At 29.7% G+C, this 15491-nt stretch overlaps 1 protein-coding gene across 1 annotated transcript in view; it reads right to left on the bottom strand.

Moving 5' to 3' along the window:
* plcbh2 (phospholipase C, beta H1) overlaps positions 1–15491 on the bottom strand; it is a 155025-nt gene that overhangs the window by 40677 nt on the left and 98857 nt on the right. Inside the window, exons 16-17 of the mRNA XM_065799973.1 lie at positions 11550–11634; positions 7884–7956 (exon numbers count right to left, since the gene is read on the bottom strand). Coding sequence (XP_065656045.1) covers positions 7884–7956; positions 11550–11634 — 158 coding nt within the window. The remainder of the gene's footprint in view (positions 1–7883; positions 7957–11549; positions 11635–15491) is intronic.

Here is a 15491-nt window from a genome sequence, read left to right as displayed (position 1 = left end):
CAGTAAGGCAACTCCAGAAATAAGTAAAATGTAAACGATGGTTATGAAACAAAAAATTTGACTGTTGATATTTTAAAATTAAAAAATTATTACCAATTATTAGGAATTGGGTTATTTCCTCTTTATCTTTGCATTAAACACTTTTAAAACTGGTCAAGTACCAATTTTAGTCATATTCTTCCTCTAGAACTTTAAATTATTCACACAAAAAGTATCTCTATAAATTCTATAATGGAGAATGGAGGCCTAAAAATGATTTTTTCGTCTAAATTTCAAAATGAAATACGTTTATTATGCTTTAAGAAACCAAAACCATAACTTTTATAAACATAGCCTAAGATCTAATACTTCATTTGAAAAAAAATTAAATCCATAAGACTTGGGCAACTCCGGGAGCTAATGAAAGTAAAAGTAGTAAATGACTGGGATCCCGGCCCTGGCTAAAAATGAGACTTTTTGCAAATCCAGCCCCGGTCCTGGCAAAATTGTAAAATTTAGCAGGGTTTGATAGCCGGGGTTAGAAATAAATTTGTAATTCTTTATATATTATAATTTTATACTATTTATTAAATTCTGGCATATATTTATGTCAGTATTTAATAAATAGGGACAGATACAGTAAAAGGATACAGTAAGAAGACAAGCAAGAATGAGTTTTGGTATATATATATATATATAGATATATATATATATATATATATATATATAGAACTCTTATATGTTGTCCAAAAGTTTTTTCCATATTTTGTTGACAAAAAAGTAAAAATTAAAATGCAAGACCGGAATTTTTTTTTTTATTAATTGATAGACTGCCTGCCCTCACCAAACCCTTAGTCGATGTAGCAGCACTCCCTTGCGGGTCAGGCTAAAAGATAGTAGATGTAGCAGCACTACGTTGCGAGTCAGGCTATTTGTCAGTTGATATAGCAGCACTCCCTTGCGAGTCGGCTATAAGATAGTCGATGTAGCAACACTCCTCGCATGATTTACAGTAAAAAAAATAAAAATAAAAACATTTTATTAAAAAAAATTAAAATAAAAACATTGTTTATATTGTTAAAAACATTCAGAATATTTTTAAAAATATTCTGGTCAATTAAATTTGCGTTTTTGTAGTTTTTTAAAAAAACAATTAATTTGTAATTAAATTAATGGTTTTGACTTTTGTCCATTACGCAAATGTTGGACAAAAGTCAAAAGTAATTAAAAATGGCGTATGTGTTGGCGTAAGAATCACTTTTATCCTTCCACGCTTCCCAAATGCAACAAACTATAGAACTATATATACATATATATATATATATATATATATATATATATATATATATATATATATATATATATATATATATATATATATATATATATATATATATATATATAGATACAATAAAATATTATACAAAATACATATACAGTATCGGACAAAACAAGTGCAACCAAATAATGCTAATTTAGTTTCTTTATATAAAAGTGCTGCATTTTTTCAATTTAGAGAAATCACTATGTAACTGTTTTGAGACAAAGTTCTTTAAGTTTTATTCACCACAAAGTTCATTATTTGTACACAAAAATTAATAAATTAATCAAAAGTATTAAAAAAAGTTGATTTCCTTCTGGACAAAACAAGTGCAACTCGACAAAATGTTGATCAAGCTGTATTGTGCTATCAATATTTTTTGGCGAATACTTTGTTGTCGATCACAGCCTTGCATCTTCCAGGCATAGATTCGACCAGGTGATCAATGAAACTTTGTGGAACCGCTGCCTAGGCCTTTTGGATTTGTTCAAACAGTTGATACTTATTACGAACACCTTCACGATTAATTCTGCGGTTGACGATCTCCCACAGGTTCTCGATAGGGTTGAGATCCGGAGATGGCCAATCCATCACCGATAGATGGTTGTCTTGAAACCACTGCTGGACTACTTTTGCAGTGTGTTTCGGATCGTTGTCTTGCTGAAAAACCCATTTTATTGGCATATTCCATTCAGCATGAGGTAACATAACATCTTTCAGGATATTTTTATATATGAAACGGTCCATTATTCCATCGTTTCGATGTATTGGACCTGGACTGTTAGCAGAAAAACACCCCCAGACCATTACATTGCCTCCACCATGCTTCACGGTCTTATAGCATAACCTAAACCGAGGCGTTTTCCGGCCGGTTGAGGTACACAGCAAATGCTATCGCTCCCAATGATGTTGAACTTCGATTCATCACTGAACAGGACAGTTCGCCATCTCTGCACATTCCAGTCAATATGAGATGTAGCAAACAGGAGTCTTTTCTTCTGGTTTTTTAGTGAAATCAGTGGTGTCTTTGCAGGGCGCCGAGAAAACAATTCGGCTTCAACAGCACGTCATCTGATTGTTCGGTCCGATACAGGCAGCTCTAATTGCTTTTGTATCTCGACTGATGATATCCAGGGATCCTTTTTGACGGATCTGACGATCATAGAATCCTCTCTAGAAGTGGTGGAACGCGGTCTTCCACCTTTGCTAACTGCTGCCAACTTCCCCGTAGAATGATATTTGGAACATAGTCTTGATAGGGTCAATTTATTCACGCAATATTCATCACAAATACTTTTTTGTGACATTCCACTTACGTAATCGCCAATAATTTTCTTTCTTAGTTCGAATCCAAGACTGTCGGGAGCCATTTTTGCACTTGAAGTCATAAAAAATAATAAAAATAAATAATCACGCTTCTCAAGGCTTACCGTGTTACATTTACCTTGTGATGATACAATAATGCTCTGTGGAACACAACGCCTTGGTTGGATGTAGACTGTATTGATGTAATGAAACACTTGTTGTATTTCACTTCTTGTATTGATGTTCTTCGATAAAACACTTTGATAAAACTCACTTCAATAAACTGTCTTGATAATACTGACTGATTGACTTCTATATACTGACTGAGCTACATGTCGATTTACATGTCTCTTATATAGTAAAAAGAACCTGTGTGAACCTGTTCTGGAAGATTCTAGATGCTTCTTTTTGATGCTTCTGGAAGCTTCTGGATGCGTCTGGATGCTTCTGAATGTTTCTGGATATTTCTGGATGCTTCCAGATGCTTCTTCTAAAAACTTTTGGAAGCTTCTGCATGCATCTGGAAACTTCTGGATACTTCCTTTAATTATTAAAAAACTTCCGTGGCGTTGACACAGACCAGACTTAAGAAAATGAAACAAACCAAAAAAGTTGCACTTGTTTTGTTCGCTGCAAAATGGCACTTGTCAACGAAATTCTGCCTGTGTGCTGTCACCTGTCAGCTGATTGCTCATGTCATGGCATGCTATGACTCCAGACACCTGAACTGTTTGCTGTGGTAGTATAGTTCGTTTCGTTTTTAAAATTAGGAACACTTTTTAGCATTGTTCGATGTTGGTTGCAAATGTTTTGTCCAATACTGTTTATCAAAAAATTTAAAAACTGGTAAAAATACAAATTAAAAATGCATTGGGATATAACATCAAAAATCTAACATTAGATCCTGATTATTACTTATGCAAGGAAATCTTAACTGTTTAATAACGACCAGGTTTGGAAATCGAGCAGTTTATCTGACATTACAATGGGTGCGTTTGATGGTGCAGAGATATATGAATTTGTAGGGATATTCAATCTTTTTCAAGTTAAAATTTTTTATAACAAATATAACTTTAGCTTATACTGCAATGACAGATTAGCAGTTTTTAAAAATGCTAGTGGTTCGTAAATGAAAAAAATTAAAAAGCATACCACACACTTATTCAAATGTAACAATCTTAGCATATCTATACAGTGCAACCTCAAAATTTGTGAACTACCTCAAAATAACTTTTATTCAATCAACATAACCCTATCAATCTCTGCGACCAGCCATACCAAACATACTGGAAAATTGATAATACTTTCAACTACATACATGCTCAATCTAATCACTCTTCTAGTTGTTCAGAAATTCTAGTAGCGAGAAAGTATTTAAGAAATCTGTATCTATTTATAATGAAGTATTATGAAATTCTGGTTATAAATACAATCTCTCCTACCAACCTAACTTAATACAATAACAAAAGAAAAACCGTACACGCAAAATAATCTTTTTAGTATTAATGTCATCACAAAATAGGAAAATGATTTTTAAACTTGATTGTCAAACATTTTCCAATTAAACACAAACTAAATAAAATTTTTAACAAGAACACCGTAAAAATCAGCTACAGTTGTATGCCAAACACAAAATCAGTAATAAATTTACACAACAAGTCCATCCTAAACAATATTGTTTATCACTTCAGATAAACCTTTAATAAAAAAATCATACATTGGTATAAGTAAAACACCCTTTAAACTAAGATATTTTTTAACCCTTTAAACATTCAATATTCCTAAATATAAAAGGAATAAGGAACTGTCAAAAAAAGTTTAGAAATTAAAAGATAATAATAAAAATACAGTGGTTAGTTGAAAAATAATTAGACAATGTGAAGTGTATAATCTGACAACAAAATCATGCAAGTTATGCATTAATGAAAAATATTACATTATTTCAATGGCAACAGTTTATTAAATAAAAAAACTGAAATTATATCAAAATGTCGACATAGAAATAAATTCCTTCTTTGTCAATTTGACAATTAGTATTTTTAATTTGTTTTTTTTATCAGTTTTTTAATTTCTTGATTTAAAAATGTATGACTGATGATTGCAGCCAGGCATCAAACTCTGAGTGCCAACACAAAGTTGTGTTTTTTTTATTTAAATATTTATTAAATATATCAGATCTATTATATAAAACATTTTTTTTCATAATATTAATCACTGTTAAACAAATAAGAGAATTTTTGTACATTATCACCTAATAAACCATTATACATACATACATACATACATACATACATACATACATACATACATACATACATATATATATATATATATATATATATATATATACATACATATATATTAAACAACTTTAAAAAGTATTCTACACAATAGAGTGCTCAATGTTCTTAAAAGAACAGAGCAATTATATATTAACAAAAACTTTTTCCATTTAACACTGTGTTTCATCAACAAAGATTCATCAGAAATGCATTTCTGATGAATCTTTGTTGATGAGACACAGTGTTAAATGGAAAAAAATTTTGTTAAGTGATTTTCTACTAATATATATATACATACATACATACATATATATATGTATATATATATATATATATATATATATATATATATATATATATATATATATATATGTATATATATATATATATATATATATATATATATATATATATATATATATATATATATATATATATATATATATATACATATATATATATATATATATACATATATATATATATATATATATATATATATATATATATATATATATATACATATATATATATATATATATATATATATATATATATATATATATATATATATATATATATATATATATATATACATACACACATATTTATATATACACACACACTCATTTGTATATATACACTAGGTTTATGACATTTTTTGAATCTGTTGTGGCCATATTTCTATAACCTGAGAAATGTTGAGTAATTGATAAAAAAAACTGGTTTAATGGTAGCCTAGTTTCAAAAATATAACATGAGGACACATAAAGCTTATTTCCAACCCATTTATGAACAGCCACAAAAATACACTATCTTCTTTGCTCCAGTGTTTCATAAAGCACTTTAAAGCAGCTGTACACTTAATTTCAGTCAATGCATCAAGCATATAGTCATATGATTTATCATCAAATAATTGTTTGCTGAACCAAAGTTTTTTCCATTGATTTGCAATAAAAGTTGGTGCACTTTCAAGTTCACACCTCCATGTTGGTATAAGAAAATAGGCAAGAAGAACATATGATGCTCTAGAGTTCCATCTAGCACTGTGCAATGGAGGAAGCTTGTGCCACTTAATTTTTGGTAATTTTTTATGATTCTTGAAGTAACTAAAAGCTTCACATAACTCATAAAGGAATTTGAAGTCGTCTCGCCATTCCAAATTTATGTAATGATTAGGCTCAGCTTCATATGTATAATTTTTTTGAAGATTTTCATAATTTTCGGTTAAGTCCTTCACAAATTTATAATCAAAACCAGGACTTGTTGATTTACAATTTAAAAAATGATCCAAAACGTGTTTTAAAAGGAGACCCAGTATATGATGCTGACATCCTAAATATTGTGGTTTAGAAACACCTCTGGTTTCCATTTCATTTTGTATTTTTACAACTATACCATTTAATCTTCCTGTGTTTATTGTTGTTGTGTCACATATAATCATTGAAATACATTTCCATGCATCGAATTCATTTAGCAATTTTTTAAAAGCTTCAAAAATATCATTGGATTTTCCACTTTCACATTTAATAATTCCTAAGTTAATTTTCCTTTTCTCATTTTGAAGAATCACAACTTGGTATTCAGTCTTGTTTATTTTCTTTCCATCAAAATGCAGGCAGAATTGTTCTTCTTGTACCATTTTAGCAACAATTTGCTTCTTGCTTTCCCCTTGCCTTATAGTTGATCTCCATATTCCTGTATGACTTGGAGTTTCTATTTCAATACCTTTTTCAAATAACTTTTTACAGATTCTAGATGATTTATTTTTAAAGATTCAGTTATCACAAGATTAGATGCTAACTTTGTTCTATTATATACTCTCTTTCTTGATTTTTTTAATTCCACTGGTTCATAAATATCTTGTGAATCTAAATCTGAACCACTTTCTTCTGATGCAGTTAAACTGCTAACTGGACAATTATTTGCTTTGCTTGTAGAAGTTTTATCTTTTGCATTACAAACTCTGACTTTTAAAGGATGTAATGACACTTGTGTGTTAGTACTGTGACCAACTTCTCCTGAACTTAATAATAAATAATAATAATAACTTAATAATAATTAATTATAAAATTTTTTATCTTCCAGACTAAGCCATATGCCCTTAATATTGGTGATATCAAAAAGATCTCCAAAAACAGAGCATTCTTCCTTTTTGCCAGGCTTTTTAAGATAATTGTCATGTTTTTCTATAACCTTTTCAATTTTTCTTCCAACTGATTTTTTAGAAATACTTGGAAAGTTGAGTTTGTTCCATAATTTACTTATTTTGACAGCAATAAACTTTACTCTTTCTTTTCGGCTTTTTTCAAATGATGCCAGGTAGTTGTAATGTCCAATAATAAAAGTTTTTTTAGCAGTCTATTAAATGAATCCAATGTTTTTCAATAAAGGGTACACCAATTCTTGATGTTATACATTTTTCAGACGAAACTAAAGTTTTTGTCCATACTCTTGAATATTTGTCAACAACAGTTTTGCTATATTTATTTGACATATTAGAAAAATCTAAAATGCATGGATAATATATGTTAGTAATGTTCTATGTTTTAATATTATTTTAATAAAAATACTTTTCTTTGAAAATTTACTGTATAAATATAAAATTAATTAAAAAAGACATTGAAATGGGTTAAGACAAAAGAAATGAGTAAAACATAAAATGCATTAGTATTAACTATTTTCTGTATTTGTGTAATACTTCAGTTCAGACCAACATATTACACAAGCACATAAAATAGTTTTTACTTAGGTGTGTTTTTAGCTTTATAGCGAATTTAAAAATCAAATACTTCAATAATAGTCATAAAAACAACAATATTTTTATAGCATAACTTAATTGTGGGTGGGTGGGGGGCATTTTTTAACTATATTCAATATTACTATGAAATTTTAATATTAACTATCAATTTCTCAGGTTTTAAAACTATGGCCAATTAAAACTGTGACAAAAGTTAAAAAAACCATAACCCTAATATATAAAAATAAATAAATACCTGAGGCACATAGTTTGTACTCTCTACTCTTGTTGCCTTTGGATATATTCTGGAAAACTGTCTCTTGTTATATCTATTTCCAAAGTTAAAGTCAATAACAGTTTCAGAAATTTCTTTTATATAGCGCTTGCCCAAACCTTAACACTTACTTTATGTATGTACAAAAGTTTTTACCCTATTATTTTAGAATGCCATGATACATTAAGATTATTTCAGTATGATGTCATCTTTGATATTTCATGAAGACCTGGGTGCAGATTTACAAAACTTTTTTAAACTTACTTAAGAACTAATGCAAAATTAGTAAGTTCTAAACCTACTAATTTTGCATTTACAAAACTTGCGCACTTTGTATTTTATTTTGCAGAAGTTCAACTCTCAAATTATGGTATTCACAAAACATCTTAAGAAAATGCTCAGCTTGATTTAAGAAAGAAAATATACAGTAATATTATAGTTAGGAGCTACCTTGACTTTGGCATAACTTTAAAAAACTTGCGTAGCTGACATATACTGATTTTTTTTTGTTAAGATTTGTGATAGGATTATTCAAAATTTGTGATAAATATGGTGTATATGTCCCTATAAATAATTGTATACTTTATACATTAAACAACTTTGACTAAACAGCTAAAGTCTAATAAGTATATGTTTAATATATAACTAGTTCCTTTTGCAGTAAAAACTCTGTTAAGATGTTGTTTACTAATTAGTCTATAATGTCATTTTGCAGTAGTAACTACATACTCTGGTAAAATGTTATTTGATAATTAGCCTATAAATATTATCAACTTGTTGTATAAAAGATTTTTTTTTTTTTAAATATACATTTAAACATAAAAGATAATAGATGCAAGTTCTCAAAAATTTATTTTATTTTATTAGAATGTTTGTTTGTGCGTGTCTACAAATAAATAAGCTGTAAATTGGTGGTACTGAAACTTTCAGTCTGAAGGGAAAGAATTCTTAATATTAAGTCCAATAAGTTTGCATTAAACATCAAGTTGAGTAGCTTTACATTTAATAAAACATATTTATAATCTATAACTTGGTAAAATAAATTCAAAAAAATTTTGTTATAGTTATAGTCAGTTTAATTAACTTTTATATTTAATTGCCCTGATAAATTTATACTTTATTACCTTTTTATATTATTTAAATATAGCCCAAGTATAATTCTTTATCGTTTGTACAGTATGAAAACTGATGTTTTAAGGAGAAGAAAAACTGTTGCTTCTAGAGTTTTTAAATAAAAGGATAAAGTTCTTTAAGAAAATCAATCATTTCTAAAAAATATAAATACTTTTGAGAGTAAAGAATCATCATTATATTTTGTCTAACTTTACAACCTCAATCAACAAACGTATTGCTGATTGTGATGTTATTCCACAACCTCATAGTAATCAAAATCAGCCCAATAATATTTTAACTGATGTTGATGTTATTATACAATTACTAGTCTTTGCTTGAACCCTGATGGTGAGAAAAAGTCTATTAACACGAATAAAATGAGTCTTAACATTGAGAAGTGATAACAAATCTTTAGAAATGAAATAAAAGTTTAATATTCTAACTTATTTTTTTCAATTTTAATTATCTTTAATTGGTTTTTTAGCAATATATTTTTATAATTTTATTCTTAAGCAGAGCTATCAGGTTCTGAAAAAAAAAATTGGATCCATTAGTTGTCTATGCTTAAATCTTCATGCTTAAAGTTTGTTTTATAACTTTGCTTCAATGAGTACCTTGTTATATTATAAGTAAACACTGAAAGTTTGAGTTTTTGTAGGATCTACTTTTATCTCAATAGTTATTGATGAGTCTTTTGACTCAATTTTAGAGCTTGTGACACAAAACTTGGCTCAAAATGTAAAGTTTTCTATTTTCATACTTTTTCTTTAATGCAAATTTCTAATGCCATCTGAAAAAAATCAAACTTGTTGAAAATAAATGATTTGAAAAATTTAACCATACTCTACCACCTTAATTTATTGTAGTTATTAAACAGTTATGAAATGGTTGTTATTAAATTTATTGTAATTGTTAAACTTAATACAGGTAGTAAATAATAATCTAATAACAGTTTTTATTCAACCAGATTATCCAGATAACCAGATAAATCATTAAAATTCTTAACACAAATTTTAAACATTAATTATTTCCAAAATTTATAACTCTTTTAGATTTTAATAGATGCACAGGCCAACAACAACAAAAAACTTCTGTTGCTGACAAAACAATAGGTTTTTAGTATAGCATTTCTCAGCATTTGGGGTGAAATCCTTATTATTTTCAAAAGAAAAATTTAAAAGTATTTCAATTTAAGTCTCAAAAGAAACTTCATAGAGATTTTAAATGTTTCTATAATCCCTTGAATTATCGTTTAAAATTAATTTCATAACTTTTTGTCAAGTTTAATTATATTTTCACTAATTAATTCATGTTTTTAGATTTAAACTTAAAAGGAAAAACTTGCGATAGATACTACAAAAGTAGTTAAGTATATATAATAGTTGCTCTATTGATACAGTTAGACTACCTTAAACAGATGATTTTTCATTTGTTTATAAACTCAAACTTGATATATAGTTTTCGTAAGTTTAGCTTAACTTGTGCGCAGTCTTAACTTTACGCAAATGCTGCGAATTGTTTGTGAATACCAAATAGTAACAAAAAAAATAAAAGAGCATACAGATTTTATAAGTTATGGAAGAATTACAAAAGTTTTATGAATCTGCACCTTGAATTGCAGAATAATATTGTGAAATATATATATAGATATGACATATGGCTCATAAGGCCCAGAGTTTAACAACCAAAAAGTGTTTCTGACAAAATGTTTGCATGATATTTTAATAGTGTCAAACTGTAAAAAATACCTGTAAAAAATATTATAATAATCCAACTAGTAGTTTAGCTGTACGGATTAATTGACACTACATTTGCTATTTTCATAAAAATGTATTCAAACAAGTATTTATTTATAACTGCTTTTTAATAGGAAACAATAACATTTAAAACTATTCATATGATCACACCAAAAAAGGATGGGTTTTTGCATCACCAAAAAATATTTAAACCAGAAACCAGTTGACAGTTAAAGTAGAGCAACAACGAAAGACATAAAAGCAACCAAAAAAGAAGTCAAATGTAAAAAGAACTCAAAGCACCGAAAAAGCTAAAAAAAAAAAATTAAAATAATTGTACTGCTGTCAAAGGAGATTCTATTCATAAACAAATAAAGCTTCTCAAAAGTCTCTTCTGTTGCATTCAAAAGATCTCTTCTGTTAATCTCAAGCTCTCAAAAGTTCTCTCATGTTTTTTTTACTGAGATTCAGTATTTTTTAACACATGTGTATGTATATCATGTATCAAAAAATTCCAAAAAAACTGTTAAGAAAATCTGAAATCTTATTGTCATTTATTTCTTGAAAATAAATTAATTTGGAATAAATTAAAATAAATTTTTCATGTTTTTAAAATTGCAATTAAAAAAGACAAAATATTAAAACAAAGATAAAGAACATGATTTAGACAATTTTAGTAAGAAGAGACAAAGTAATTTGAGTACAAGTCATTAACTAAACATTTATATAATAAGTTTATAATATTATTTATCATAAATACTAACTTATATAATATATAATAAGTATTTGAAAATGATACAAAACAAAATCTGTGAGATTTTCTGTACATTGTTTTAGTCCTTCTAATTCTGAAAATGATGACATAACGTAATGTTTTTTCTGCTCTAAATTAAAATCAGGACATAAAGAAAACATTAATAAAAAATTTTCATATCAAACTTAAATAGACCAAAATAAAATTAAAGCAATAAACAAAACTTTTAAGAAAAACTAAACTAAGGAAAGCCCTTTTTTGAACACCTTTTATTACTACAATGAAAATTTTTTAAGCTTAAATGTAAAAAGCATTTATTATTATTATACATGTCATTTAAATTTATTTAAACAGGAAATAATTTCTGTACTTGCTAGATCGGAAATATTTAAAAGCATCTATTAAATCAGATTCCTATTTCAACTTTCTAGTTTAGGTTGACCAAAAATATTAAAAAACGTCTCTTAAATCAAATTCCTATTTTAACTTCCTAGTTTAGGTTGACCGGAAATTTTAAAAACATTTTAAAAATCAAATTCTTATACAAATTTCCAACTTTAGGTCGACTAAAAATGTTAAAAAACTTCTCTTAAATCAAATTCTTAACTCAATATGCGGTAGTGGTTAAGTGGTAAAGCTCTTCCTTCATAAGCGAGAGGTTCTGAGTTTGATACCCACCATGTCCCTAGTAGTACTGCACTCAACTTAATTCTCTGTCTGCAAAATTCAATACTGTACTTTGAAGGTATTGATTCTAATTATGCTATTATATCAAACTGAAACATTTAAACAAAGGCTTTATTATTATTTTTTTGCCATATTTTACAGCTATCATCAGTTTTAAGTACTCAAAGCAAGATCTTCTTAATCTGTTAATACTTTTTTCTATTAAATGTAATTTCATGTGTTTTCTTTTATCATTAAAATAAAAATAAAAAAAATTAATCTGTCTTTTATTGCTTTTGAAAGTCATTTGAAGTTGACTGAGATAAAAAAATTCTGCTTGCGCTAATACTTTCTAGAAGCACTGTGTGTACATGTGTGTGTGTTTATGTATATATATTAGGGTGTTTCTTACTTTTGAAGATTCCATTTTTGCATGGGCCACCCTGTCATTTAGTTTATTATCATAAAAAAGTAATACACTTTTTTTTTTTAGAATGATTTTTAGGGATCGCTACCGACCCTACAGTATTGCCAAATGTACCCTAAAAATGCTTCTGTTGCGTATGATGTTATGCAACAAAAGTGGTTGGTGCTTAGCATACAAACCTCTTTTAACTAATTTTTTTACTTTTAGTGTGCAGAATTGTGTCTATAATGCTTAATTGTTCCTTTCGCAGGTTAAACTAGTGTGACTACTGTACAATGATGGCTTCATCAACCAGTGCAACGATAGCTACCAGAAAGAAAACGGAGATATGGCTTATTGGACAGATGTCCTCTTCTTTAGATAGTGTTATGCTTCCATCAAAAAGGGAAGTGTTGGCCCTTTTCTTCCATTACAAGCAGATTGCCAAGCAAAGCATTAGGGAAGCATTACACTCCACAGCAAATGATGTTTTTGAAGTTTGGTCAAAGGCCAAAATACCAGTGCAATTAAAAAAGCACGTTGTCCCTAAAATCGAAAACATTTACAAGGAATGGGAAAAGTTGAAGAAAAATAAAGAGAAAAAAGCTAAGCGTTCAGATTATTGAAGCAAAAGGAAGACCAATGGAATGAAGGGTTAGAAGAACTATTCGATATTGCCATGCCAACGCGTTGGAAATAATCACCATTCAGGAGGATAAAGACTTCCTATTATGCCAAAGAGAGAAAATTCGGAGAGGCAATATGGGTCCAGTCGATAAGAAATTGGCAAAGCAAGAAGAAGTATCAAGAAAAAGACAAAAAGAAATGAACCGAAAAAGGGACCAAGAGGAGATAGCAAGAAAATCTCGAGAAGAAACAGTTGTTCTTTCATCATCATCTGAAGGTGAAGATAACCCTAAAAAAGATAGCATAACTCAAGAAGATGCCTTGTCTGGTAACCAAGATGACCCTAAGCCATCAACTTCTGGTACACCTGCTCCAAAGCATCCTAGACGTGGCAGGAAAAATATACTGAATGAGAAGTTGGTGGCTAATTTAGATGGGGCTAAATTGAGTGATCGTGGGGCAGCACTTGTGTTAACACCGGCATTACAACTTCTTGGTCATGATCCAATAAAATACAATGTTAATCCAGCTTCCATTCGAAGGAAACGAATAAAACACCGCAAGAAGATAGCAGAAGGTTTAAAGAAGGAATTCAAACCAGAAATTCCTTTATGTATTCATTGGGATGGAAAATTACTTGCTGACATCACCGGTAAAGAAACTGTTGACCGACTTCCAATTCTAGTATCTGGAGTAGAAGTGCAGCAGCTTCTTAGTGTTCCAAAACTTCCATTAGGAACAGGTGAAAATGCGGCATCTGCAGTGCATGACGTGTCAGTGGCATGGGAAATTAACGATCAAGTAAAGTGCATGTGCTTTGATACTACTGCAGCCAATACTGGGCCAAGAAATGGGGCTTGCATTCTTCTAGAGCAGAAGTTTGGGAAAGATATGTTGTGGTTAGCATGTCGTCACCACATTCTGGAAATTATTTTGGAAGCAGTAGTTTTGCTGTGTCTCGGCCCTTTAAGTGGACCTGACATACCACTCTTTAAAAGATTTCAGAAAAGTTGGTTCTCATTTGATTCTACAAAGTATCACACAGCACAGTCTGATAAGAACGCTTCAAATGCTCTTACCAATATCACTGATGAAAGAGTCATCTTTTGCAAAGATCAACTACAAATCTTTCAACCTCGTGACGACTACTGAGAACTCTTGGAGTTGTCTATTATTTTTTTGAGTACCTTTGAGGGGCATTTCATTTAGAGCTCCTGCCGGTCTACACCGTGCTCGCTGGATGGCGAAAGCTACTTTGCATTGAAGATTTGGATGTTTAGACACCAATTCAGGTTGGCAAAAAGAGAGGAGAAGGGAATAAGGGATATTTGCCTTTTCATGGTTTGACTGTACATTACAGCCTGGTACAGATCTCCTGAAGCAACCTCAGCTCCAAGACTTGATCTGCAGCTCTTGAAAGACTTGGATGCCTACAAGACCCAGCATCCTGAGATCTCGAAAACTGCTGTGAAGAAGTTACAAGGGCATCTCTAGTACCTATCAGAGGAACTTGTTGCTTTAGCTTTTTTTGATGATGAGGTTCTTCCTGAGATGAAGGTCAAGATGGTCCAAGCATTGAACAATGTTTCAGATCAGATACCTATGAAACGGGCTACTGTAGACAGCTCAGTTATCCAAGAAAAGAAACTGGAGGACTTTGTCATATTTAATACACAAAGATTTTTCAGCATCACAGGACTTCCATCACACTTTCTTCAAAACAGTGTGAGCGAATCGGAACATGATGATGAGTTCAAGACTGTAAAGTCCACTGTTCGAAGCATGAAGGTTATCAATGACATTGCAGAACGTGGCGTATCACTAATGGATGAATATAATAGACTACATACAAATAACGAAGAGCAAAAGCAGTTCCTGTTGTTGGTAGTTCAAAAATATAGACAGAAATATCCTGACAGAAAAAAGAAAACTCTCATGAGCGGTTAATCTTAGTACAATAACTATTGTCTTAAATAAACCTACAATCAAAGTAAAAAAGCATGTTTATTGCTGTCTTTTAATAAATAAGTAGAAATGCAATGACAGAAAATGGATGTTTTTAATGATTGTAATAAGTGAATAAATGTGTACCAAGTTTTTTTGTTTTTTGTTATTCACCTCCTCAAGGCCTAGAAGGCCACTACAGATGAGGAGGCTACTTAATAGTGGTTACAACCCTCTCTCAACTCTATAACTCCGAAACACGAACCTTGACAAACAAGGCCACTGCGCTGAGAAACAAGTTGAGCGCGGTACTACCAGCGATGTGGTGGGGATCGAACTCGGAA

Source organism: Hydra vulgaris, chromosome 06 (assembly GCF_038396675.1).
Source record: "Hydra vulgaris chromosome 06, alternate assembly HydraT2T_AEP".
Classification (NCBI taxonomy): domain Eukaryota; kingdom Metazoa; phylum Cnidaria; class Hydrozoa; order Anthoathecata; family Hydridae; genus Hydra; species Hydra vulgaris.
The sequence above is the reverse complement of the archived record's forward strand: the minus strand, read 5'-3'. Positions and strand labels throughout refer to the sequence as shown.